At 52.1% G+C, this 27,101-nt stretch overlaps 1 protein-coding gene across 1 annotated transcript; it reads left to right on the top strand.

Annotated features, from left to right (window-relative positions):
- Positions 1–14,884: 14,884 nt before the first annotated feature.
- SLC4A1 (solute carrier family 4 member 1 (Diego blood group)) lies at positions 14,885–24,668 on the top strand (the record flags this gene model as incomplete). The annotated part of the gene is made up of 18 exons (XM_080923776.1): positions 14,885–15,000; positions 15,945–16,018; positions 16,731–16,911; positions 16,995–17,130; positions 17,549–17,672; positions 17,780–17,861; positions 17,956–18,137; positions 18,780–18,990; positions 19,115–19,327; positions 19,506–19,654; positions 19,761–19,955; positions 20,876–21,046; positions 21,329–21,418; positions 21,917–22,083; positions 22,602–22,855; positions 23,415–23,584; positions 23,667–23,840; positions 24,588–24,668. The coding sequence occupies exons 1-18, from the start codon at positions 14,985–14,987 to the stop codon at positions 24,666–24,668; spliced, it is 2,670 nt and encodes an 889-aa protein (XP_080779902.1). The 5' UTR covers positions 14,885–14,984.
- Between the last annotated feature and the right edge of the window lie 2,433 nt (positions 24,669–27,101).

Raw genomic sequence — 27,101 nt, 5'->3', positions numbered from 1 at the left:
TGAGCACCGTGTGCAGGACCTGGTGGTGAGTAGGTTGTATGCCTGTGCAGGACCTGGTGGTGAGTAGGTTGTATGCCTGTGCAGGACCTGGTGGTGAGTAGGTTGTATGCCTGTGCAGGAGCTGGTGGTGGTATGGGGAGAAAGGGGTGAAGCCGGCTTCATCAGAAGGCAGCAAGCTCAGAGAGTGTCTTTATGAGGTGCTGGGCTATGAGCAGAACAGAACATTGTTTCCATGGGCTAGCCTCGACTTTGCGGGCTTCTCTAGGGGCAGTTAACCACATGAGCCCCCCCTGGAGGCCAGGTGGTGTAATTTTACCAAGGAGTTTTCAAGGTTGGGGGAGGGGGAGAACATTTGTTCCCATCAATATTTTCTGTTACAAATTTGAGAAGAGACAGAGCCTCTCATTCGACTCCCTTGAACTTGATTTCTTGCCCACTCTATTAACCTTAAACATTAACAAATCATAGTGATTTTTTTTTTTTTTTTTTTGAGACAGGGTCTCTCTCTCTCTCCATGTAGCCCTGGCTGCCCTGAAACTGCATGTATGTCTGTGTAAGAGTGTCAGAAGCCCTGGACCTGGAGTTGCAGACAGGTGTGAGCTGCCGTGTGGATGGTGGGAATTGAACTGGGGTCCCGGAGCTCTTAACCACTGAGCTATCTCTCCACCCTCCATCCCGACTTTCATTTTCTCTAGGGATATAGGATTTACTCGCTCCTGGCACTTTTATTTCCTCTGTGTGGGAACAGGTTAGAGAGCATCTCCAGGTGCTGCCACAGGCGGTGGGAGCCATGGTCTCCAGCAGTGGGCATCCGTGGGGGTCCACTCCCCCAGGACTACGCTAGGCTGGGCAGAGGAGGTGGAAGGTGAAGGTGTCTGTCTGCACCGAGCAGGTCTTGGTAGTCACTGACAGCTTTTCTCTGGGCTCTCCCATGTGCAATGGGAAAGGGGAGCCGCCAGGCTTTTGAGCAAGGGCTCAGTGGCTGCATGAGCGCCTTAGTAAGCTGTTTACATCTCTGCTGAATCACAGGAGGGAATCCCTGTTCTCTCTGGGGGATTGCCACCAAAATGTTGCAGGACTCTGTGTGGAGGAGGTCCCCAGGGGCTCTGGGCTTCTGTGTGTTTGACCTGCTCTCCCCCACCCCTAAGATCCCAGCCCTTAAGCTTGGCTTTTGTGCTTTTGTATCTCTTGGTCGTTCTTAGCACTTATCAGCAGGAGTAAAGTAAACATTTGCAGACTGACACCTGGATGGATAAATGAACCAATTCCCTTCACAGGTTGGAGGTTGAACAAGCCTTCAGCCTGTTTCCAGAGCTTAATGTGAGGCACAGGCTGGATGTCATCCCCTACATCTTCTTCCCGGCTGTCCTCAGACTCAGCATTTTGTCTGTGAAACAGGACACCTCAAAAGATTGGGTAGCTGACAGGACTGGGAGCTGAAAGAGGAGCACCCTGGAGTCCTTGGAGTCCTTATCCTGCTTTCCACCCAGGAACCCGACCTCCCCCAGCTTCACCGGCCACGAACCAGGAGTTGCAGGCGGCCAGGGAAGGCACCAGTCTGAGACCTCAGCTCTGATTGGCTGCCCTAAGGTCTGTTCAAAAACAAACAAGCTAGGAGCCTGAAGGGAGGAGAGTTTGGACCTGCAGGCCTCCTTTTCTCTCCGCCCTTTGCCCTTCCAGGGACGCTGAGTCACTGAGCCTTGCCGGTTTGCTCTGTTCTTCACACACAGAGAGATTGAGGCACACTGAGGCACACCACCGGAAGGAACTGAGGTTTCGCCTGTGAGGGCTCTCCAGATCGAACCCACCAGCCGGGATTGAGATGGGTACAGCTCAAGGGTCCGTTTGAGACACTCCACAAAGCGAGAGTTACCTGGGCAAGATGGAGAGGTTTTTGTTGAACCCCATCAGCCAGGCCTGAGGGTACCTTCACCCCCATGCTCTAGGGTGTGTCCGGAAGGCAACTAGAGCTGCTGGTCTTAGGATCAGCAGGAGCACCCTCACCACCAACTGAGGTTTTCTAAAAGGATACTCGTCCACCTAAGCTTGTCCGGGGCCTCACAACCTCTTGAACTTGAACCTTCAGAGACTTCTAGTGGGAAGGCAACGCTAGCTCAAAGCCAGGGTGTGAAGCACTTTCCCCTAGACATACACACGGCAGGGAACACACCCATAGGCTTGGGCTCTGTGACTCTGCCATCAGCTGTCAGGTTGAGGGCCTCAAACATCTGGCTAGGCAGATAGGAAGGATCAAGTGGGGATGCAGCTGTTCTGAAGGGAGGGGCTGTCCCTCCTGTTAGGGTGTGACCCTTTTCTAGAACTCTGTTTTTCTCACCAGGATAGGCAGGGAAAGAATTTGCTCAGTGAGGAAGGGGATTGGGAGGGGAGACCTAGACAGACAGGAAACCTAGGGGATTCCAGGGAAGGGTGAGGACAACACAGAGGAGGCTGGTCATATAAGCCTTCCCAGGCCTCGGGTGTCCGTCACTGCCTCTTCCACCGATATTCACTCGAAAGTAAGCCATATCAGATACATAGCCTTTGCCAGTCTCCAAGGCTCACACAAGGCCCTCAGGCGAGCAGCAGCATCTGTCTCTCCCACAGATGTTCACTGGGAAACCAGATGTATGAGATGCACGTCCTTTGCCGGTTCTGAGGCCTAATCACTAGTGATGTTAATACCAACTGCTATTTCCGTTTAACCTTTTTTCTTTTTCTCTCATCTGTTCCCCCCCCCCTCTCTCTGTGTGTGTGTGTGTGTGTGTGTGTTGGACTGACTTTCAATAGCAAGGGAGTTTAAAGTTCTGTTGTTTTGAAGCAGGGCACTAGGTAGCCCTGAGTGTTCTGAAACGCTGTAGACCAGACTTGCCTGGAACTCACAGAGCTCCACCTGCCTTTACCCACTGAGTGCTGGCATTAAAAGCATGCACCACCGTACCTGGCTTCCTTTTTTTAAAAGACAAATTCTCCTGTATTTATAGGCTGGCCTTATAGCCAAGATAGAAGTTGAACTTCTGCTTCCCCTGTGTGAGCCACCACACTAGGTTTATGAAGAGCATGGGGTGAACCCCAGGTGTGGTACATGCCTTGCAAACATTGTATGACAGCTACAGAAGCTCTTTAAAAAATTATTCATTATTTACTCTGTCTGTGTGTGTGTGTGTGTGTGTGTGTGTGTCTGTCTGTCTGTCTGTCTGTCTTTCCTAACAAGCCACCTTTTCTGTTCCCCCTAGCCACCTTTTTGGTTTTAAAACTATACAACAGGTGGTAAGGAGCCTCCCCTCCACCATGGGGTTCCTGTCACACTGGGAGGGTTGCTTACAGGCCAGAATACCTTCTCTGACAACCCTTCTCTCCTCTCTGGAGAGCAAACTTCCTAATGCAGAGAGGTTTCCAGGGGAAAGGGGGAGGGGCGACTGGACCAGGGGGAATCCAGTTCCTGCTTGGTCACACTTAGTGTCATTCCCACTGCATCCAGGGTAGATAGGTGAGGCCAACAGGCCTGAGGGTCTAGAACAGAGGCACTGGGACCAAGTCTCAAGGTTGCAGAAGGGACCTGGCTTAGCTGAAAGTGAACCCAGAAGAGGGAAGACACTTAGCCAAGGCAGGGCTGGGTGGGGACTATTTCAGTCAGGAGGCCAGACTGGTAGGAAGAACTGGAGTTAACTCAGTGGTTGAAGCCCCCCAGGGAGTGGCTGGTGGGGCTGGGTGGTGGGGGATATAGGGACCTCTGGTGCTCACAGGGGGACTTGCTTCCTTGCAGCGATGCCCACCTGCAGGAGACCAGAGTACAGCCCCGCAGCATTTCTCCCACCTCATCCTTGCCCGGTCCTCTTAGGCGTCCTGACCTTGCAGACCTGGGCTGCCTTACAGCAGACCTTGTGTCCAGACTCCGAGAAGTGGGCAGAAGAGATAGGGTTTCTGGTTTACAGGCCCTCGCCGCCGCTGCCAGTGCCAGCAGGTTTTGTTCCCGCCCTGCCTGCTGATGTTTCAGGGCACCCTCAATGCAGCCCAGCCCGCTGCTGCTCCTGCTCGCTGCAGCCCCGCCCCAGTCTGTCTCAGGAACCTGTCTCCTTTGCTAAGAGCGACTTCCAGGAGGGTTTTCCCTCCCTGACTATAGCCCCAATTTTAGCCCTCCTCTTCCAGTGGGCCAATGGGATTCCAGCGCAGCGCTGGTGAACAGCTGGACCTGAGGGAAGTCACTGTGCCTCTCTGTTGCCCAATGTTCTTCAAACATTGGGAATCTTGGGTTCATGAGCAATAGCAACGAACTCACAGCATTTTCACAAGGCCCTGCACACAGTAGGTCCTGAATGTCTAAATGAAGGGACAGAAGCCACTTCCTGACTTGAACCTTAAAGCCCTGGGGTCTCTGGAAATTTCTCAGGCATCCTAGGCTGTTCTAGCCAACTGCTTACTGGCCCTGGGGACATCACGCTGTTCCTTTCAGCTCTGATGTGAGCTGCCTATGGGTGTTTTATTCAAAGTAGCTTTCCTAGAAGCCAAGGTAATAAAGGAAACCTGATGAGTTAGACAGTTCTCCTTGGAAAGAAAAAAACCCTATCTGTCCACGTGAAGTTCACACCTTTGTTCAAGGCTTGGGTCCAGGAAGAACGTAGTTCATAGATTACGTCTGACCTCTCACCCGCTAATCTGTCTGAAGGCTACTGAATCTCTCCAGAGCAACCATGTATCATGTTGATCCAGTCGGAGGCTACTGGATTGGCCTAAGTGAGAACTTGGAATGGAATTTCCCAGGCATGGCACCAACAGGCTGCAGGTGATCTTTCCCTGGCTGGAACTTGTCTCCCGGCAAAGCTGAGGGCACACAGCCTGCCTGCAAAGCGGAGAGGGCTGAAGCGCTTTACAGTCAGATCAGTTTGAATTTGGCTCCAACTGCCAACTGGCTGACCTGAGTTAAGTTCCTCAGGTCACTGTGGATACAAATTACTCTCTGAATCCCGTGTCCTCGTTTGCTCTGTGGGAATAAGAATTGTTCTAGAATGGTGGTTCTCAACCTGTGGGTCTCAACCTCTTTGTGGGTCAAAAGTTCTTTCCACAGTGGTTGTCTAAGAACAGATTTTACATTATGATTCACAACAGTAGCAAAATTACATCTATGAAGTCACAACAAAATAATTTTATGGTTTGGGGTCACCATAGTATGGAAACTGTTATTAAAGGGTCAAAGCATTAGGAAGGTTGAGAACCATTTGTTCTAGACCATAGTTTCTGGCTATCAGTCATTATTCAATACAAATTTAGGACTCTTTCTTTCTTTCTTCCTTCCTTTCTTTCTTCCTTCCTTTCTTTCTTCCTTTCTGAGAGGTTCTCACTGTGTACTCTAGGCTGTCCTTCAGTCCTGGCTCCTATCCTTGATCATCCTCCTACCTCAGCCTCTTGAATAGTTAGGACTACTTCTTTCTGGAACTGGAAACCCAGTGATAGAAAAGCCCAAAAAGAGACCTGCACTCATGGAGCTGGTAGTTTTCTTTGGTTTTCTGTGTGTGTGTGTACAGTGTGTGTGTAGTATGTGTGTATGGTGTGTATAGATGAACAATGTGTGTAATTTGTGTATGTATAATATTTGTATAGTATGTATGTATATGTGTATGTATGTTTGTAACATTTGTGTGTGTATAGCATGTGTTTGTAGTATGTGTGTATATATAGTATGTGTGTAGTATGTATGTGTAATATATGTGTGTAGTGTGTGTATGTGTACAGGATGTATATGTAGTGTGTGTATGTGTGTGTGTGTGTAGGCCAGACACCAGACACTCAATTGCTCTCCACCTTTTCTTTTAAAGTTTGTTTTTGCCACAGGGGCTGATTATGCAGCTCTGCTAATCATGAACTCACTACATAGACCAGGCTGACCTTGAACACAAAGATCCTCCCATTCTGCTTCCCAAATGCTGGGATTAAAGGTATATGCTATCACATGCGGCTTATTTTTTTTAATTTTTATTTATTATTGTTGAAGGGGTGGGGTGCCTATGCCATGGGATGTGTGTGGAGGTCAGAGGACAATTTTGTGGAGTTGGTTTTCTCCTTGTACCTCTATGTGAGTTCCAGGGATTGAACTCAGGTCCCAGGTTTGCCTTTACCCACTGGGCCATCTTGCCAACCCTTTCACCTAATGCTGACAAGGTCTGTCAATGAACCAGTACTCACCAACTGGCTAGGCTTGCGAGTCTTCAAGTTCGGGAATCTCCCTGTCTCCTGCATGTTGCTGAACTTAGGACCTGAGCCATCTCCCCAGCCCAGACCTCTGCTTTACCAACAAAAGATAATAGTAAACAAGTTATTAAACAAGAAAACAATTCACTGGTAGGACGGTTTAGTGGGTGTAGTGGGGCAATGGTGGCAGGGCACAGGACCCCAGACACAACGCTTCCAAGAATGGAGACACCCCCTCCAGCCTTCCTTCAAGCTAATTACAGCCACGTAACTAAGTCTTCATCTCAGAAGATGTCCTTAAAAAGAGGGTGCATGTTTTTCTTTACCCCAGTTGGCAGGCATGCAGAAGTGACAAGTGAGGCCCAAGCAGCCATACAGGACCAAATGGAAGAAGCTACTTGCTAAAGATGTCAAGTGACAGGAAGTCCTGCAGAACACCACTGCACTCTGGGACGTCCTACCTCCAGACTTCTGTATTAGAAAGAAATAAACTTCTCTCTTGTTTAAGCCACAAAGATTTTTGGAGTTTGCTCATTTTCAACCCATTTTGATTTTCCCGACAGGACAACAGACTGGCATTAGGTTGTGTCTGAGTGAGTGGTCCCAGAGGAGGGCGCCGTGCCTGAATGGTGAGTCAGAGCCGATCTTTGACACAGGATCAGTGTCATGACTGGCATTTCTGACTGACATTCTGCCTGGCTTCGGCAGCCAAACTGTAGGAGCCAGGGTGAGCCCCCTGGACTCATCGGAAATGTGAGCACTTAGAGAGGCAAGGAGGAATGGGCTGAGGCAGGTGTGGGGTCAAGGAGAGGAAACAGTCAGAGAAACAGCTTTTGGGGAGGGGTGAGGATGGAGGGGGCTGGAGGAGGCCCAGGGTGTCTTCTTGCTTGTTTAAGAAGTTATTAGAAGTAATGAGAAGGCCACTATGACATTCAGATGGCCTTTCTTAAACACTGTTGTCTCAAATATGTGTTGGCAATGTGACAGGGGACCCAATTCTGCCCAGATCCCATTCAAATCCACAAAGACATGAACTGTGAAGCCAGGCATATATCTGGGGGCCCAGTGTCTGGGAGGCTGAGGAGAGAAGATCAAGAGAATGAAGCTTATGGCGTAAGATCCTGTCTCAGAAAACACTAGGAAACTAACAGAGTCTAGGCCAAAGCGGAGGGCCTGGAAGCAACTGACTGTCCTTGAGGCTCATGGTCTCTGGATCAGAGAGTTGCTTGGCACAGCACAGAGGAGCACATCTGGGCTGAGCTCCTCCCTCCATTCATCCCAGGGCAGAGCCAGGAGCACAAGTGTTGATCCTTGAAGGACACAGCTTCGGTTCAGTGGGTTTGGGACTGAGGATGAAGGGTGGCTCAGGACAAGCATAGGAACGTGAAAAGCCCAGAAATCAAGAGACCAGAGACTATTTCCAGAAGGCTGTGTATCCAATGAAGAGATCCTAGAGCTGGGTCTGGAGTTCCTCAAGCAGATCCTGTGTTCTCTGAGCCAGCCTGAGCCAGTCACGCTCTCTGTTGCCCCCTTGGGAAAACAGTACTCCCCACCCCCACAGCCCAATGGACCCTGAAGAGCAACCCAACTTGTGTGTATTTTGAAAGGAGGCCAGAATCACCTATCCGAATAGACCTGGCTCTGCTGTCCCGGCTAGAATCCTCCTCTTCTCAGGTCCAAGGCCCAGCTTAGGGTGCTGACCAGGCAGATGAGGGACCCAGAGCTCTGCAGGAACAGACAGAACAGCCTTTCTGGTCCCTTTGCCACTCCCAACTCCTCATCTTGTTCCCTCGGGAGAGGGGGAACCATGAGTGTGTGAGCATCTGTTGATTCTGTGTCCTCCCCCGAGACCCTGTTAGTCTTTCACCTCTGGTCATGTGTGTGTATGTGTGTGTGTGTGTGCACACGCATGTGCACACACATGATGCCACCCTCTCCTGTCCCTGCCCCTTCCAAGTGTCATTGTCATCCTGTCTGAGTTCCCCCTCCCCATCGCTTGTCCCATCTGTTTCCTCTCCTGTCTCATCCGTTCTGTGTTCTTCTGGTCCCTGTTCTGGTCCCCCCACTCCACCCCCACAAACATACATCTGGATTCCTAGCTTTTTTTTCCCCCTAAGGAACTTCTTCAGGGCTGGGCTCAGATTACTCCCTGGGAACAACCGGTGCCTCCCAGTGACTTATCTCTCCAGTCCCCATTCTTTACCACACATCTCTTATCACCATACTCTGTGGTTATTGTGGGATGCTATCATCTACCCTGCTAGACAGGAGCTCGTAAGGATGGAAGGTCTGAGGATCCCAGCTCAGGCAACCACCTGCCCAGGAGATGCTCCATACTCAGTAACATCTCAACCCAGCCTCATTCTGCATCCAAGGGGGACTGTGATTCCAAGCCCCCACCCCTCTGTCACTCCATTCGGTTCCCAATGATTCAGAGAGGAAAGGGATGACCTCTCTGTGACCCTGGTCACACTCCAAAAGTGCTAGAACTTCCTGCCCCAGCAGTTCAGTGAGGGTGGGTTGTGAGAGAGTCCCTTGAATTGAAGGTCATGGGAATCTGGGTGCCCAGTCTGTGGAGTGATGACTTTCACAGGAAGTCAGTGGTTCTCCCAGGCCACCCTGTACATATCTTGCCACCACCCAATTACAGCCCTGGCTCCAGCTTGCTTCAATAGGACGCTTGCTTGCTTTGGTTGCCATTTTAAACCCAGCTCTTCTTTCCTTCAGACTTGCCTCCATCCCCATGGGGCAGTGGAGACAGTGCCTTGGGGCAGTGTGGCTTGACTGAGGACTTAGGGCAGCATGGCGTGAAGGAATGGGCGTGACATTGTTAAGGGACTCCATCTTCAGTGGTCACAGTCCCATGCCAACACCCCACTCCTTCTCACCCCACTACAAGATACAGCCCACCTCACTGCTACTAAGTCCCTGTCCTGTCTGCCTACACAGACAGGGAGGTCTGAGCTGGGAGGCTTCCTGTGACAGGGAACAGTGGGCTGAGGAATGTGGCACATTCCCAAAGCCCTGGGTTCGATCCTCAGCACTGTCTAAAGTAGGCATGGTACTGCACACCCGTTAGTTCAGAACTCAGGGTCAGAAGTTCAAGGTCATCCTCAACTTCATAGCAAGTTTGAGACAGCTTGAACTACATGAGATCCTGTTTCTCTATGAAGCCCTGGCTGTCCTGGAACTCACTCTATAGGCCAGGCTGGCCTCAAACTCACAGAAATTCACCTACCTTTGTCTCCCATGTGCAAAGATTAAGGCATGTGCCACCTACATTTTTTTGTTTTTGTTTTTGTGACAGGATCTTTTTACAAATCAATGGCTCTACTGGAACTTAGTATACAGACCAGCCAGCTTTGAACTCACAGAAATCCACCTGTGCCTGCCTCTCAAATGCTAGGATTAAAGGCATTTGCCACTGCACCTGGGGGGACATTGTTAAGAAGAAGAAGAAGAAGAAGAAGAAGAAGAAGAAGAAGAAGAAGAAGAAGAAGAAGAAGAAGAAGAAGAAGAAGAAGAAGAAGACAGTGGTGCTCACCTCAAGGGCATCATGAGCTCAGTGAGACTTGACGTCCAGTATGGAGAGTAACTGAGTAACTATCCCCTGGTCATTTCACTTAGGAGATGAATATCACCTCTCCGTTACTTTAAGTGCTTCCTTTGCATGGGGGGGGGTGGGCAGAGGGGGCTTGGGAAAATTGAGCTTGACAGGAGCTGAACACCCAGCACAGGCCTTGCAAGCGAGGCCTCCTACCCTAGAGGATTCTGCCCTCATCCACTGTCCCTTTAGCTTTGCTGGGACTCTGCCGTCATGAGCTGATGGAAGACCAGTCGATGTGTTGTTTCATCTGTCCATCTCTGAATTTTTCTGTCATTGGAACCTGAACTAAGTGGGGGAAACATGGGGGGTGGGGGAGGGGTGGGGGTTCACTATCATTCACACTCTTTCCCTCTCTCCTCCTGTATCCCAGGCTGGCCTTGAACTCCCTGAATATGTAACCAAGGATGACCTTGAACTTCTGATCCTCCTGTCTCCAAGTTTTGAGCTCTTTGATAATACCTCCTAAGTGTTGGGATTACAAGTGAGTAGCAGCACACCCAGTTTTATGCGTTGCTGGGGATTAAACCAAGGCTCATGCAGGCTGGACAAGCACTCTGTCAACTGAGCTACATCCTCAGCCCTGCGAATTTTCTCTTGATAGAAGAGGAAACCAACGTTCCAAGAAACCAGGAGGCTGCCCTGGTCCCATAGTCATTACAGGAGCCATGTGGAGCCTTCTCATCCCTCCAGGGGTGCAGCACCCAACTCCGTCTGCTCTGAACCATTTTATTCCCACCAGGCGAACTCATCTGTCAGAGATAGGTGCCCTAGCCAGGGCACCCCCCAAAAGGAGAGAACAGTCCTGTTGGAGGTGTCAGGGGAGGGGCATGCGGGGGCCAAGAATGCAGGCACTCTCTGCCTAGGGGCCTGGGCTGGGCTGCTACAGAGGAGCCAGTGTGCCCAGACATTGGGGCTTTGTGAGCTGAGGCTCGTGTGGGGACAGTTGTTTTCTTGACCTGACATTGTTTCAGGTTGACTGTCAGTGTCCTAGACCCTAGAGGCCAGCTCTCAGGAGCCAGTGGGATCTTTGGGAGCTAAAGTTCTCTAGTAAGGGGTAAGAAGTACAGAGGACCAATGGGGTCCCACAAGTACCAGGCAGGTCCCCTGGGAGGTGCCCATCTTAAGGGAAGACAAGGGTAGGGCCAGTGCCCTCCTGCCAGAGACCTGAAAGTTCTGAGAACTAAGCAGTCAAACCTCAGTCCACAAAGGCAGATCCAGAGGAATCCCCAGGGGCCAGAAGGGCCCAAAGGCCCGAGGGACTGGCCAGGCTGGGTGGGGTGGGCCTGGTGTACAGCTGTCCAGATGTGGGTGAGAGATAACTCTGTTTATGGGGCACCCGGTCAGAGCGGAGCAAGGGGGTGGGGTGGGAAGGGGCTCCCAGCTGTGGGGCGGGCAGATTAGGAGGCAAGGGCATGAGTCAGGGGTTTGGGAGCCTCCTCCAGGGCACCTGCCGGTGCTGTTAGAGCAGTTGGGATCTTAGCCAGTCGCAGAGGGCACCAGCAGCGGCAGACAGGACTTCACGAAGGACCCCCAAGGCTCCTGAGCAGGTGGGCAGGGCAGGGGGTGACCGGGTGGTCTTTTGGCATCTGTCCTGAGGGTTTGTGAAGGTGGTAAGCTTAAATCTGTGTCCAAGGGGTATGATCTCTGACCCCCTGGTGGGTGGGATGGTAATGTGACCATGTGTGTGTAGTCCCTCAGTGTACCTGTGGCAGGGTGGGGGGGGGGCAGTTTTCATATGGAGAGGTGTGTGTAGCTGGAACGCATGTCTGGAGCAAAGTTGAGACCTTCCAGTGGGGGTAGGTTCCACTTGATTTCTATCCACTAGCCCCATGAGCCCCATAGACTCAGGCCTCATTTCCTCCAGATGTGGGGCATCCCCAGACCACCCCCATCTCTCACCTGGGAGACCATATGCCAGCATTGATTCCTATATGAGACGTTCTAGGGGTCTACTTGGGGGCTTGGCACTGTCCCCAGCCCATAGACCATTGAAGGCAAAAGAGAAGCGCATCTCTACTGAGGGTTGATAATCTCTTAGCTTGGGCTAATTCTATCGGGGAGGGATGAAGACCACAGGCCTGAATGACCTGGTCAGCAGTGGCAGGCAGGTGTGATGACAGACTGTGTGGCAGGCACCAGCCATGTGTTCTCTGCATGAATCTCATCTGCACAATGGGTCTATTGTGTAGGAATCATTCTTACCCGCTCTATTTTACAGATGGAAAAAAATGAACAAACAAACAAAAAAACCTGAGGCTTGGGTATTCCATCGTCTTCCTTAGCCCACAAAGTTAGTAAACTAGAGGGCCAGAATTAAATAAACACAGGGGGTCTGACTGCAGAGGCCATGTCTGAACTAACTCTCAATCAGCTAAGAGCTCTTTTCTTCTCTGGGAGGCAATTCAGTGCAGTGGGTAGAGAGGTGTGTGGAGTTTGCCTCTGATCCATCCAGGGCTCTTGAAGTAGGTGAACTCTTTTGAATCTTGGCTTTGTCAAATGGCACCACTGACATTTACTGGTCTGGGGACTGGGAGAGAGAGGGCACCACAGCCGCTTGTGAGGCGTGGAGTTGACAGTAAAAAGGTAGTACTCTGCCACCAGGGAGCTATCGCTGTCACCTGTCCCCTTGCCCTTGTGTCCTCCCAGCTGAGCTCCACCTCCTGGGCTCCAGATGGCTCACTCGACCCTTATCTGTCCTGGCTGGCAGCTGGCCCTCCAGGTGTTTGGGGTGCTTCCAAACCCAGAGCACTGAAGGCTCAGGGGCCCAGGCTCTTATCAGCCCCAGACAGAGTGGTGCAGAGCTAAGGGTACAGGACCAGCAGGCAACAACCTGGGCCCGGGCCACCCTCCAAGGCTCAGCTGGACTCCTGGCTCCTTCTGGTCTTTTTACTCTCTTTGACTGAGTTCCCAGAGGTTGGCATCTGACAGATGTGTGACAGAGTTAAAACACCTGAGAGCTTCCCAAGGCCATTGGTCCAGTCAGGGTCAGGGACTCAGCCTAGAACTCTGGATCCCTGGCTGTGCCATGTTGTCCTATGGGAGATTCAAGGTGCCCATCTCAGCTCCACAGTGGGATTTTGGTACCTCGGGAGCTGAGGCCCAGCCAGGAAGCAGTGTGAACAGGTCCAGAAAAGGAATGAAGGAAAAATAATGATAGACTAGAGGAACTGAGTGTGAACCTGTGGAAAAGGAAGGTGAAAGAGACAGAGAGTAGAAAGGGGGAAAATGAATAATACCAGGGCTGCGAAGGGCAAAGCCCAAGAGGGCAGCTCCATCCTCAGACTCAGGGAAACTGCCATGGCCAGCACTTGCCACTCCTGAGGACTTTATGATGTCTCTCCATCTCAGAACCTCAGGGCTCTGCAAGACCCAGAATGTCCTCTGTATGGTTCTTTCCAAATGTATGTCCTGCTCTAGACTCTTATGGCCCTAGCATGACTGTGTGGCCCTACCTCCATTGCTCTGCCTCCACCTTCCACTCCTCTGCCCTTGACCTTTCGACCCCATCCTCTGGCCTTTGCTTCCTCTCCTCCATCCTGTCCTCTGCCTTGTCCCCTGCCTTCCACTCACTGGCCCCTGCTCCTCTCTCCTCCTCTCTCCTCCTCCCTGACACCTCTCTGTCCTAGCCTACCCCTCACGCCTAGGCTGGTCCTTTGTACCTAGGTCTTGAGACCCATGCTGTGGTCAGTGTGTCCGTACCTATGTCCTATTTTTCCTCTCTGCAGTATCTAACACAAGTAACCTAAATTCCATCCACTTGAAGCCACTTAGATCACCTTAAGAGTAAGGACATGCTCAGCTCAGCCTGCTCAGTCTGTTGTACTCAGCTAAGTGGTTACCTTTGATGACCCTACCTAAATGCTTGTCACCCCAAGGTTCCATGTGGCAATGACAGGGCAAAGGAAGCCCCATCCACATCCAGACTGGTACACTAGATGGCTGGTCATTACATCCTAGGATGGGGACACCTTTGTCTTAAGAAAATGAAGGCTGAGGTTCTGTGACCATCCAAATGGATCTTGGTCACTTCGAGTTTGTGATACAGTGTCAGGATGGCTGCTAAGTGTGGGGACCCCATGAGGACCGAAATGTGCAGGGACTTACATTCAAGTGTCTTCCTTTCCAAAGGACGTGTCTGACAATTGCACACAAATCAATTAAGAAGCCACATTGGACTAGGTCAGCCACTGTCAAGGTGGTTAAGGAGGGCCTGTGAAAGGGTGATATCGGAACTGAGGTGGGAGAAAGGCTGAACTGTTGATAGAAGGTGCACCGGGGAGGAGACACTGAGCGTGCAAAGGCCCTGGAGTACGCAAGGTCTTGGTGAGGTCTGGGAAATGGGCAGAAGCCAATAGACCAAGGAGAAAGCAAGCCAGAGAGCTAGGGATGGAATGAAGAGGACACAGGCTCAAGTCCTCCAGGATCTCTCAGCCACTCCCAAAGATGCTGCGACCTGTTGTCCAGGCAGAAGCAGCCGTCTCTAGGAGAAGAGGATATGTTATGGAGACTTTCAGGGGAGCCAGGCTCTCTGACGAGGGGATAGGTCATGCCCTGGGAGTTGGCTGAGTCCTCAGGGCTCAGGAAGAGAAGTTGGTTAAGGTCTGGTGGTTAAAGGATGTAGCTAGACTCCATCTGACCACTCACCCCAAACACACCAAGGAGAATTCAGCCGCACTGATGTCTCCTGTCCCTCAGCCTCTACCCACATGCCTATACCTCTACAAACTGTTTCTTCCTCCATAGCCCCTGCCTCCACCTGATCCGTGTCACATCCCCAGGGCTCTTCTGGCACTAAAAGTTAGCTCCCTTAGGGGGACCCCAGAAGCAACAGGAAGCCAACTGAAGTGTGTGACATTACTGTGCCTCATTCTGCCTGCACCTCTCTTCCAGGGACCTGAGGTGCAGGTTATGCTGGGGGCCCAGAGAGCAGAGGACGACTGGACATTGAGAACAGCATTATGGGAGACATGGTAAGTGTCCCCTGACCCATGCAGGGCTCCTGCCTTGGGCTCTGGGTGCCACCCTGGGCTTCTCCTCAGGGGACCTGGGAAGCCACTTAATCCAGCCCTGATGGCCTTTCTCCCCACAGGACCATGAGGAAGTGCTGGAGATCCCAGATCACGGCAGTGAAGAAGAACTGGAGCACGTCATAGAACAGATAGCATACAGAGACGTAGACATCCCTGTGCCTGAGATGCAGGAGCCAGAAGGTGAAACCCATCCAATGCCTTCTGCCTCTACCAGAGGAGCTGCTGGGGCCCCTTAGGGACAGTAGGGACCCAGTCCTTCCCCTCTCTATAGCTCCAGTCCCAGCCCTGGGGCCAGTTCTCCCCACAATCCTGGCTGATTGAAGGATAAACAGTGTTTTGTTTGAAATGATCACAGGAGGTGCCTTGGGGGAGGGGCTGGGTCCCTTTCACGTGTGACAGGGCAGCCAGGTATGTCTGAGACAAGGGCACAGACCCAGCTGTTACCCTGTCTGTCCCATATCAGCATTAAGGCCAAGCAGCAGGTCTGTTGCTGGACCATTATTCAGTCTAGACAGCTGGAGAAGATGAGAAAGGAGAAAAAGCTGTAGGGACCCCTGGAGCAGAGACCCTGGGAGTCCTTACTACCTTCCTTGGCCTGCCCAAGGTCTTAGATAGGGAGCCTGAGGTGGGGACCTGTTTACTGTCAACAGGGCTTAAGTGTTAGTGATTAGATGTGAAGTTAAGAGGCCCCCTTAGGAAATGAGGGTTGTGGTTGGGGATATAAGGGACTCACCCTATCCGACTGGTGTGTGGTAGGTAAGAGGCTACCAGCTGGCGGCTTAGCTAAGCGGGTGGGGAGAAGAAAGGAGATATAACAGGGAAAGGGAGGAATGCTAGGATGGTTTTGAACACTGTGACTTAGGGCTCTCCCTATCTCAGAGGAGGGGATCGGGCTGGGGGCTTAGATCATCACAACAAATTCTGAGCTCCTCATTAAAGTTCAGGTGGGGAGTGGCAACAGACTCAAGTTAGGCCCAGAATAGGCACGGTTGTGAGCTGGGCAGAGGTCCTAGCCCAGGGGTTGTGGAAGGAGTGGGTTTGGCTTCCTAAGGCTCCCTCAAAGTAGTAGGGCCTGAGTGAAGGGCCATGTCACAGGCAGTGCTAACTGGCTGTTGGGCTTTCAGCTCTTCCCACAGAGCAAGCAACCACAGACTACATCGCCACCAGTACCTCTACATCGCATCCAAGCGCCCGTCAGGTGAGGACTCAGATTCATCCTCTTTCTTGCCTTGAGATTCATTTCGTACCGTAGAAAGGGATAGAGAGAGAATCAAGCAAGAGGGGATACCCACACACAGACAAGCAGACAGAGGGAACATCCCAGGACATCAGTAGAAGGAAAGGGGCATGTTCACTAACAGAGAAACGGGACCTTACTGAGTTCGCCAAACAGATACTGCTGAGGACTAAGCTAGGGCTTTCAGGCCTAGCTGGGCTATATACTCACTGGGCACATACAGGATCAAGTCCCCACTGAGCACCAGACTTCCTAGCTAGTTAGGGAATTGGGTTGTCTCTAAGTTGTGGCCCCAAAAATAACCACCTGGCCCAGGACAGGATGAGCCATGTCTCTTAATAAGCTTGGAGGTGGGAGATTGACCCAGTGGCTTCCCAAGTCCCTTCAGCCTTGGTCACAAAGCCCCAGTTTTCTCGCCAAGTGACTGCTTGAGGCCCCTCATGGTCCAGAGGTCCATGGCTCTTTTGAAATATGATAATGACCTGCTGAGGATGTTGGATATGGGAACCTGCCTACCTCCCTATGCTCTGAGCAGGATGCCTGTCCTAAGCCTTCCAGAGCCCAGGGCCTTTTCTAAGCCTAGCTTAGAGCTGAGTGCCTCGGGATGCAGGCTCCCACCCTCTCCACGGGCTTGCCCATGGCTTGAGGGACTAACTTGGCCCATGGGCCTCAGGTCTATGTGGAGCTGCAGGAACTGATGATGGACCAGAGGAACCAGGAACTCCAGTGGGTGGAGGCAGCGCGCTGGATAGGGCTGGAGGAAAACCTTCGAGAGGATGGTGTGTGGGGTCGCCCACATCTATCTTACCTGACCTTCTGGAGCCTTCTAGAACTGCAGAAGGTCTTCTCGAAAGGTGAGTCTTCCTGGGCCCCTCGTGGCTGCTACATGGCTGGCTTTCTGGAGCAGCCTCTCAGCTTACCACTTCACTACCCACAGGAACCTTCCTTCTGGATCTGGAAGAGAAATCCCTGGCTGGGGTGGTCAACCAGCTTCTAGACAGTTTCATTTATGAGGATCAGATTCGGCCTCAGGACCGAGAGGAGCTGCTCAGGGCCCTGCTACTCAAACGCAGGTGCTTTTGCCTGCCAGGACCTGGGCTTCACATACTATGGGCTCCTCCCTGATTCCCCGGCCCCAAGGTCTCCCTACCCTCCCTTAGCTCCAAAGAACCCCAGGCAGGAGAACTGCTCCTCCTCCACTGTACTTCCCATAGCTGACATCCCCAAATGGTGCCTGAGATTTCAAGTTTCCACTTACAGATCTTCCATCCTTTTTTCCTCCTCCCACCTAAACATCCTAGGCAGGGGCCACCTGTCTTCCATCCACACTGTCCTTTAAGAGGAGATTGCTTTTCCTTCTCTGGGGTCTCTCTAGTTTGGTCACTGGGAAGTTCCACTTAGTGCTCACCTTTGTCCCTCCCACCAGCCTCCCTCTCCTGGGAAACTCAGTCTAAGTAGCTGACTGTGCTCATGCCCCTGTGTGTTCTACAGCCATGCCGAGGACCTGAAGGATCTGGAGGGAGTGAAGCCTGCCATCCTGACCCGCTCTGGGGGCCCTTCTGAGCCTCTGCTTTCCCAGCAGCCATCGCTAGAGACCAAGCTGTACTGTGGACAGGTGAGGTTAGGGCTGGGTTGGAGGTAAGAAGGATTGGGAGAAGAAAGAGCTAGATGCTCAGGTCTCCTAGGTTCAGTGTGATGCCAGACTCACCTTCCTTTCCACAGGCAGAGGGGGGCTCAGAAGGACCCTCACCATCTGGGACTCTGAAGATCCCCCCAAATTCAGAAACCACATTGGTGCTAGTGGGTAAGAAGCCATCCCACCCCATGCATCCTACTTTGGGCCCGGGGCAGCCCCCTTTCTATCCCAGCGGCCTGACTTCACCTGGTGCCTCCTGCAGGCCGGGCTAGTTTTCTGGAGAAGCCTGTGCTGGGCTTTGTGAGGCTGAAGGAACCTGTACCACTGGAGGACCTGGTGTTGCCGGAGCCTGTGAGCTTCCTTCTTGTTCTGCTGGGACCCGAGGCTCTGCACGTCGACTACACCCAACTGGGCAGGGCTGCAGCAACTCTCATGACAGAAAGAGTGAGCAGGGGCCATGTGGCTGGTTAGCCAGGGAGATTGTGGGAGGGCAGAAGAGGTCAGGTTTTGCCCCCAGGGAGCTTGTGGGAAGGCAGAAGAGGTCAGGTTTCCACCCCAGAACCCTGGACTGGCTGCTTTAGATTCACTGTTTGAATCCATTGGGTTGATTTCCACCTGTTCCTGGCCAGTTCAGTTTTACCCTAGTTTAGATTGGACTGGCTGGTCCAGCCTGGCCTACTCTGACCTGGTTCTAGCTAGCCCAATCTGCTGTGTGGCATGCCTAGCCCACCAGGGATACTTTGGCCTCTTTTGCCCCACCCAGGATGCCTGTTTCCCCAAAGCTGGTTCTTAGAAGTCAGAGGAAACCGAAAGAACCAGATCCTATGACAGCCATGGTTTTGGTAGTACACATGTCTACGTCTCCCCCTCGCCCTTTCCCTTCAAGATTTTTAGACAAAGTCTTAGCATGCACCTCTGTCTGAGCTGGAACTCTCTATGTAGCCCAGGATAGCCTCAAACTTAAGTCAGTCTTCCTATTTCCACCTCCTTAGTGCTAAGACTACAGGCAGGCACCACTAGGCTGCCCTGCTCCCTGGGACCTCTTGGCTACAGTTTAAGTGTTCCTGACCTTTCTCCTGTCTGTAGGTGTTCCATGTTACCGCCTCCCTGGCGCAGAGCCGAGGGGAGTTGCTGAACTCCTTGGATAGCTTTCTGGACTGTAGCCTGGTGCTACCGCCCACAGACGCCCCTTCAGAGCAAGCTCTGCTCAACCTGGTTCCGGTGCAGAAGGAGCTGCTTAGGAGGCGGTATCTGCGTAGCCCCGCCAAGCCAGACCTCAACTTGTACAAGGCTCTAGGTACACAGACAAGGTTTCCTGATCCCACCATGGGCCGCTGGACCCCCAGTACACTGCTCTTTCCTCTCAGACATTTGTCCCTGTTGGTAAGCCCCTCTGATCGTTTTCCTATCCTCTACAACAGACTTGGACAGGGGAAAGGGGGGCCCTGGTGACGAAGATGACCCTCTACGGCGCACAGGCCGGATCTTTGGTGGCCTGATCCGTGACATCCGGCGTCGTTATCCTCACTACCTGAGTGACATCACAGATGCGCTCAGTCCCCAGGTGCTGGCTGCTGTCATCTTCATCTACTTTGCTGCCTTGTCACCTGCAGTCACCTTCGGTGGCCTCCTGGGTCAGTGACAATTATGGTTCTTGCCGCCCCCCCCCAGAACATTCACCTCTAACCCTCTGACCTCTGCCTCCTCACCTCTGACCCAACCTGATGCTCCGTGCTTGTACATCATAACTTACCCTTGCTCCCTGGCAGTAATATCTCCATCTTGATCATTGTATGGCTTTTTCCCCCACAGGAGAAAAAACCCATAACCTGATGGGCGTGTCTGAGCTGCTCATCTCCACCGCAGTGCAAGGCATTCTCTTTGCTCTCCTGGGGGCACAGCCCCTGCTTGTGCTCGGCTTCTCAGGACCCCTGCTGGTGTTTGAAGAGGCCTTCTTTTCGGTAGCACTGACTCCGCCCCACACTGCCCCCAGCCCCATAGTTTACCCTAGCTCACCTGCCTGGTGTTCACAAGGTCACCAAAGCTGCATTGTGTCACTGCCTGCAGTTCTGTGAAAGCAATAACCTGGAGTATATCGTGGGCCGCGCGTGGATCGGCTTCTGGCTTATCATGCTGGTAGTGTTGGTGGTGGCCTTTGAAGGCAGCTTCCTGGTCCAATACATCTCCCGGTACACCCAGGAGATCTTCTCCTTTCTCATCTCCCTCATCTTCATCTACGAGACGTTCTCCAAGCTGATCAAGGTGGGGCCAGGGAGGATGTTAACACTCATTATCTGTGAGAGTGTGTTACCACATACATGTCGGTACAGTGTGACTGTGGCCATGTTTCCACCTGTATGCACAACCATGAACACGGGCACATGTATGTGTTGGGGTTCATCTAGGACTATGCAGTTGGGTTTCTTTCGTAAGACTTTGAGACTCGATGCTCATGTCCTGTATAAGAAAAGGCACCTCTACCTATACTTGTTCATGTTTATGACCACACATCACATGACTAGTGGGCACTATCTAAGGGATGGCCCGGGAAGGGAAATCATGTGCAGTGAGACAGGGGATGCTTCAAAAGCCCTAGGCCTTTCCTTTCCTGCATTTGCACTCCAGAACCCCCACAGGGTCTCTGCTTCCTCCCCCAAGAGCTCCACCCACCTCCACATCTACCCTGTGTGGAAGAAGGATGACCTGTGTGTGTCCTGGTTCTGTTGATTGGCAGACTCTTTTTGTCTTCTGTAGATCTTTTAAGGAGACTTTATTTGTGCTGAGGTTCAAACCTCTTGCTTGCTAGGTAAATGCTGTCCCCATCACCAGCTCCTTAAGCCCTTTTTATAAGCCTTCTTATTACTTACTGCCATCTCCAGAATTCTCACGTTCCACACAATGTCCTAAAAATGAACAAACAAACAAACAAACAAACAAAAAAGCCAAGCAGGTTAACAAGTCAGACGAGAAAGAAGGTGGCCGGATGAATGAATGCTTGCACAGGAGATGGGTGGTGGGTAGCTGATGGTTGTATGGGCAGTAGATAGGTAGATGGATGTTTGGACATACATTTGGATAGATGGAGGTACAGACAGCTGGTTGATAGTGCCCAGTCAACTTATCTGATACTGTCTAGCTCAAGCCAAGGCTTGGGAGGGAACACAATGTTTTGTCCGTTACAGATTTTCCAGGACTACCCACTACAAAAGAGTTATACCCCCGTTGTGATGGATCCCAAACCTCTGGGACCCATTCCCAACACAGCCCTCCTCTCCCTTGTGCTCATGGCTGGTACCTTCCTACTTGCCATGATGCTACGAAAGTTCAAGAACAGCACCTACTTTCCAGGCAAGGTCGGTACATCCCTACCCTTACCTTCACCAACCTTAGCTTCTCCAGTACCCTTGACTTCCCTTCCTACCCCAAGCCCCCATTTTCAAGGACCATGTTGCATATAAACCTGGAAGATCCAGCAAGGAACCAGGGATAGACAGTTCTTGGGAGAGGGAGAAGGGCAGGGCCAGGCGGGGAGGAGCCGGAGAAAGAAGGAAGGACAGCAGGAGCATGGAGGATGGGGAGAAAGGTGGGTGGGAGGTGGAACATGGGGCACAGCTGGTTCATTTATCTACTTGCAGCTGCGCAGAGTCATTGGGGACTTTGGGGTCCCCATCTCCATCCTGATAATGGTACTGGTGGATACCTTCATCAAGAACACCTACACGCAGGTGAGTCCTCCTTGTCCTCTGGCATCCCACCGTAGCCTTCATCTCCTTCTCCTTGGACCCTGCCACAGTGGCATTTCCTAGCCCAAAGCCAGCTAGAACCTTTCCCATCCTTGGTCTTCCAATATTCCCTCAAGACCCCTCCACTCGAGCAAGAGCCCAGACCACCTTGCTCTTTGTATTCCTTTACCCAGGGCTGTGGGAGGGGGTGCGCATTGCACCAGGCAGATTCAGGTAAAGTTTGGCTCAGCCACCAGATAGGTGTGCAACATGGAGCAAAGCTATACAACCTCTCTGTCTTTGTTTGTTTGCCTACAACATGAGGAATGAGAGGACACATACAGAGGGCTTAGAGAAGTAGCTAGGAGCAAAGCAAATGTCCAATGAAGCAGGTTCTTGAGTACTTTGACATAACTCCCTGCCCTAGGACCCTGGCTTCCCTGACTCCATATCTCCCCAGCCATCTGGTCCTAGGTTCTCACCAGCTGTCTCTTCTCACAGAAACTCTCGGTGCCTGATGGCCTCAAAGTGTCCAACTCCTCCGCCCGGGGCTGGGTCATCCACCCCCTGGGTCTGTATACCAATTTCCCCAAGTGGATGATGTTTGCTTCTGTTCTTCCTGCTCTGCTTGTCTTCATCCTCATATTCCTTGAGTCTCAGATCACCACGTAAGAGCAAGGAGAGAGGCTTGGCCGGGGAGGGCTGGAGGCTGGGAGGGAGCAGGCTCTGGGCCAGCCGGAGACTAGCTAGTGCCTCTGCGAGCAGATGGGGGTGAAAGGGCATCAGAGGCAGGTCTGAGTTCTGTGGCCCCTGGTATGGCGTCATTTGAAGACCATGTAAACTAAGAACTATGAGCTTCACTGCTGGATGGTGGGAGGGGCCTGAGCAGCAGGGAGAGGGTGCGTGGAGAGGGTGCGTGGAGAGGGTGTGTTGGAGGGGGGCTTTGGGGGGTGAGGGATGTTGAACAGTCAAGGCTTCTTGAAGCTGAAGTTCCAGGATTTAGGCAAAAAAAAAAAAAAAAACCACCTGAAGGTCCAGAGACTTCTAGCCCTCTGAGTCTGAATTCTCAAACAGCCAGAGGGAGGGAGCTTGGACCTCAAAGGAAAATGGGAACGTAGAGTGAAAAGAGACTCAGAGAGACCATTGCAGGGAAAGCCCAGCTCACCAGACTTCTCTCCACCCTCAGGCTGATTGTCAGTAAACCAGAGCGGAAGATGATCAAGGGCTCTGGCTTCCATCTAGACTTGTTGCTGGTCGTTGGCATGGGTGGGGTGGCCGCCCTCTTCGGGATGCCTTGGCTCAGCGCCACTACTGTGCGTTCTGTTACCCATGCCAATGCCCTCACAGTCATGGGGAAGGCCAGTGGTCCAGGGGCTGCAGCCCAGATCCAAGAGGTCAAGGAACAGCGGATCAGTGGGCTCCTGGTCTCTGTGCTTGTGGGTAAGTGAGGCTAGCCGTGCGCCCCTCTGCTTCTGGTTGGGTATCTTCCCTAGCCTCTGAACCCGTTAGAGGGTTTATGAAATCTTTTGAGATTCTTTTCCAGATCAGTTGCTCTAAGGCTGATAGCATGCCTTGCTCTAAGGGATGGTAGAGCATCCCTGGGCTCTGTAGGGCTCTCAAGAAGCTGAGTCCAGCTGGGTGAGCAGGGTTATAGTCACAGACGGAGCCGTCTAAAGTTTCCCCTTCCTTCTCTCTGCTTCTCTTCCTTTCCATAAAAGATAATGGAGGCATTCGGCAGTGAGGAGAAAGATGGGGTTCCTCTGAGCACCGTGACTGCCCTGTCTAGGCTCGGGGAGGGGGTATAAGGCAGGGAGGAGTTTGATTCCATGGAAAGATATAGCCTTTGAGGTTGTTCCCCTCTAAGCCTCTAAACGGATGCTGCAGGAAACGGTCACATGGCATTTGTGGTTTCATGCCCAGTCCCCCAAGTATGAGCAAAGAAGCCCCATTGGCGCTGACCCCTGGGTGACCTGAACTAAGAGTGTGTCCCTCCTCACAGGACTGTCCATCCTCATGGAACCCATCCTGTCCCGCATCCCCCTGGCCGTGTTGTTCGGCATCTTCCTGTACATGGGCGTCACCTCCCTCAGTGGCATCCAGCTCTTTGACCGCATCTTACTCCTGTTCAAGCCACCCAAGTACCACCCGGACGTGCCCTTTGTCAAGAGGGTACTTGGCTTTGCAGCTGTCCAGTTAGGGTGGGGGTAAGGGTATCAGGACGGGGCAGACGCTGACCTCGGTTTCCCCACAGGTGAAGACCTGGCGTATGCACCTCTTCACAGGCATCCAGATCATCTGCCTGGCTGTTCTGTGGGTGGTGAAATCCACTCCCGCCTCGCTGGCCCTGCCCTTTGTCCTCATCCTCACTGTGCCTCTGCGTCGCCTCCTCCTGCCGCTCATCTTCAGAGAGCTGGAGCTCCAGTGTGTGAGTGGTGGGGCCCTGGATGGGAGAAGGGCCGGGTAATGGAGCTAGGGAGACGCAATCAGGGTGAGGTGGATAGGCGCGGGCTTAGGAACGGATGTAGTTCAGTTGGTAGAATGCTTGTTTCCAGTGTACAGGATCCTTGGTTCAATTCACAGCACCCCATAGATTATGTATAGAGGTACATGCTTATAATCCCAACACTGAGGAGGCAGAGGTGAGGGAATCAGAAATTCTAGGTCATCCTTGGCCACATGGTTCAAAGCCAGCCTGAAGTTACTAAGACCCCATCTTAAGAAGAAGAAAAAAGTTCTGTATTTAGGGCCTTTGTCTGGGTCTTGGTCTGCTGTGTCCTAGCATAGGATTTGGAGCAAGCGACCTCATTTCCCTATGCCCCCCCATGCAGTGAGGAATCATGCCAGGCTGAAAGCCTTGTGAGGCATACAGGGCGTGTCCTACACGAGCTGCTGAGCCGTTACTTGTATTATTGTCCAAGTTATTTGGGACATTTGGCGTGGGGCTGCCTTAATGAGTGGAACCCCTGCTGACATTTTGCAGGTTCTCCTCACCAGAACCCCAGGGGCCACCTTCCCACCTTCTCTTTGTAAACCACTCACATAGACCAACCCTGTACTCTAGGGACATCACAGGGCTTGCCCAGGATGGTTCTAACTCTAGAGGTGCCTCTTAAGTCCCCAGAAGGGCTCATCCTCTCCTGGTCTCTCACCCTTTTCCCTCCCATCCCTCTAGCTGGACGGTGACGATGCCAAAGTGACCTTTGATGAGGAGGAAGGGCTGGATGAGTATGATGAAGTGCCCATGCCTGTGTGAGGGGCAGGCCCAGGCCCCCAACCTCTCCACTTTCCCACCCTCCCAGGAAGATCATTCATGGGCATTTTGTGGCTGTGGGTGGGGAGGGAGGGGTTGTCTAGGAAACTCTCTACCTAAGGTACACTGGATTTTTCTGGCTGGAGACGACCAGAAGCTATATTAGGGAATTGGGGTCACTGTCTCTAGTCTCTCTACGGGTCCCCTACCGGGAAAGTTAGGTCTTCGTTTCCTCCCTTCGTGGCGTAGTTTATAAATAGCCAAGGGGAGAGATGGGGGACACTTTTCAAGTTCCTGCTGGCTGTGTGGCCTTACGTAAGTCCCTTGACCTCTCTGGCCTCTGCTTCCTACTCTATAAGATGTTTGCCTTGGTAATAATACCCATGTTACCGGCTGTGAGGACCAAGAGCAAATGTTTAAGAACCACTATAGCCTTTGTTGTTGTCAGAGGCTGCTCAGATCACACAGCCCCTGGGCCACACAGTGGGGACCTGAGCCTCCTGATCCGGAGGCTGCAGCTCTTCCCACCCAAGCCCAGAAATACCCCTAATGCCTTCCATTTTCTGTCCCAGCCCAACCCTAAGATGCCCTTCTCTGCATCCAGAGAGACATCCTGGTGAGAGTAAGGTGTAGGTGAGGGACTGAGGCTCAGACTCCTAAATACTTGTTCTCTCCCATCAGGTATTCATTCATTCATTCATTCATTCATTCATTCATTCATACACTCCATAGCCACCTACTAAAGGCCTTAGACCTAGATGACAGAGGGGACTGGTTCGGGCTTCTCCTGTGGATGAGAACAATACATAAGTCTGCTCTGGACTGAGATGGGGATAGCGGGAGGCTGGGAGGGTTGTAATTTATTAACTGTGTATTTTCTAAGTGCTTCTTCTGTGCTTTGGTTTTGCCCACACACACTCATTCCTCCATAAGAGACCTGCTGAGTTCAACTCCAGCTAAACTGAATCTTAGGGACTTGAAACCCAAGTTTTGACCCATTGGAGTAGGAGACAGTATCTTGCTCAAAATATGGATAAACATCTATTTTTTTTATAAAACAATAATATTTAAAAAAAAAAAAAAAGAGTTGAAAGAACCGGAACTTGTGAGAAAAAAACAGGAAATCTGAGTGATCAGGCAGCAGAGGGCTTCCGGTGGAAGAGTCTCAGGGGATTTGAAAGCACCTGCCTGCCTCCCAGCACATCGGGGCCCTTTCTTGTGGGAGCTGCTGATGTGGCCATGCCGTTGGACACACCCCTATCCTCTCCAGCCTTGCCTGCTCCTTGAACATTACCAAAGAGAGTGGGGATTGTGCCCCCCACTCGCCAGTGCCCTTCCCCACCGCCATGCTTGGGAATATTTGCCAATAAACGTGTCTGTGTTAAAGGGGCACCTTGCTTAAAGTCCTTTCCTGGGTTGGGGTGCCCCAGGGGTCCTAACCAGACCAGGTGGAGATGATGGCATTAGGGGGAACCCATGTAGGGCTTTGACCATGGGAGGGTCACTGGAGTCAAGCTGGGTGTGGCTCTGAGCCTAAGCATGAAGCCAGCCAGTTTCCCTAGGGTGAGTGATGAATTTGGAGATGAATTTGAATTCTGTACGACCTTCCTTTGCTGAGTAAGAAAGACCTAACTGGAGGGGTAGAGAAAGGGGCTGCCAGAAGACTTTGCCCTCTGCACTCTCAGCTCCGCCCAACCCCACCAGAAGTTTCTTAGCTCTGTATTCTAGATCCAAAAGGTGGATGGAGCCTTTGAGAGCAACATCAGACAGACAGCAAGGCTAAGACAGGAAGTTAGCCTTCCAGATGCTGGCCGCGAGAGCCGCCTCTCTCTCCATCTCTTGACCGGCTTTCCATTCTCCCTCACTGGAATCCCCTTTAAAGTCTCTGCCCCCCACTAGAACTGCTCCCGGGCCAGGGTGTTGCCCACCCTGGGAAGGAGGATCCCAGCATACAAAACCTCCTCACCCGCCCCAGCTTTCAGGTCGAGGTCAGGTTCTTCACTTCCTTCCCTGTATCTACTACCTGACTACCCCGAGCTGACCCCCTCCCAGGCTGGAGCAAAAGACCTGGGTGCTAACTGAGCCCCAGGGAAAGCTATCTCAAAGCCTGCTTCCCATTCAGTAAGGCTGTGCATTCCTGACAGACAGGGTTAGGTCTGTCCCCCGGGGTTATATCATCCTCACCCCTCACTGCTCGCCTCTGAGACTGAGACAGGCCATGCCCAGCCCCAGCCCCTCTCATGGGAACGCTGGGCAGCCCTTGACCACGCAGCAGCTCTCCGGGTCTGGATTTCCTGCTGGGTCTATTCTTATACATCCGTCCTTCGAGTAGTTCCTGCCTCTCAAACCTCACATCCACCTCCATTTAAGTCTTGAAGCTGGGCCTCTTATCACCCAAAGCTGGCCTTAAATTTACAATCTGAGGATGACGATCTT

Source organism: Micromys minutus (assembly GCF_963924665.1).
Source record: "Micromys minutus genome assembly, chromosome: 10".
Taxonomy (NCBI): Eukaryota; Metazoa; Chordata; class Mammalia; order Rodentia; family Muridae; genus Micromys; species Micromys minutus.
This window is presented reverse-complemented; position numbering and strand designations above follow the sequence as displayed.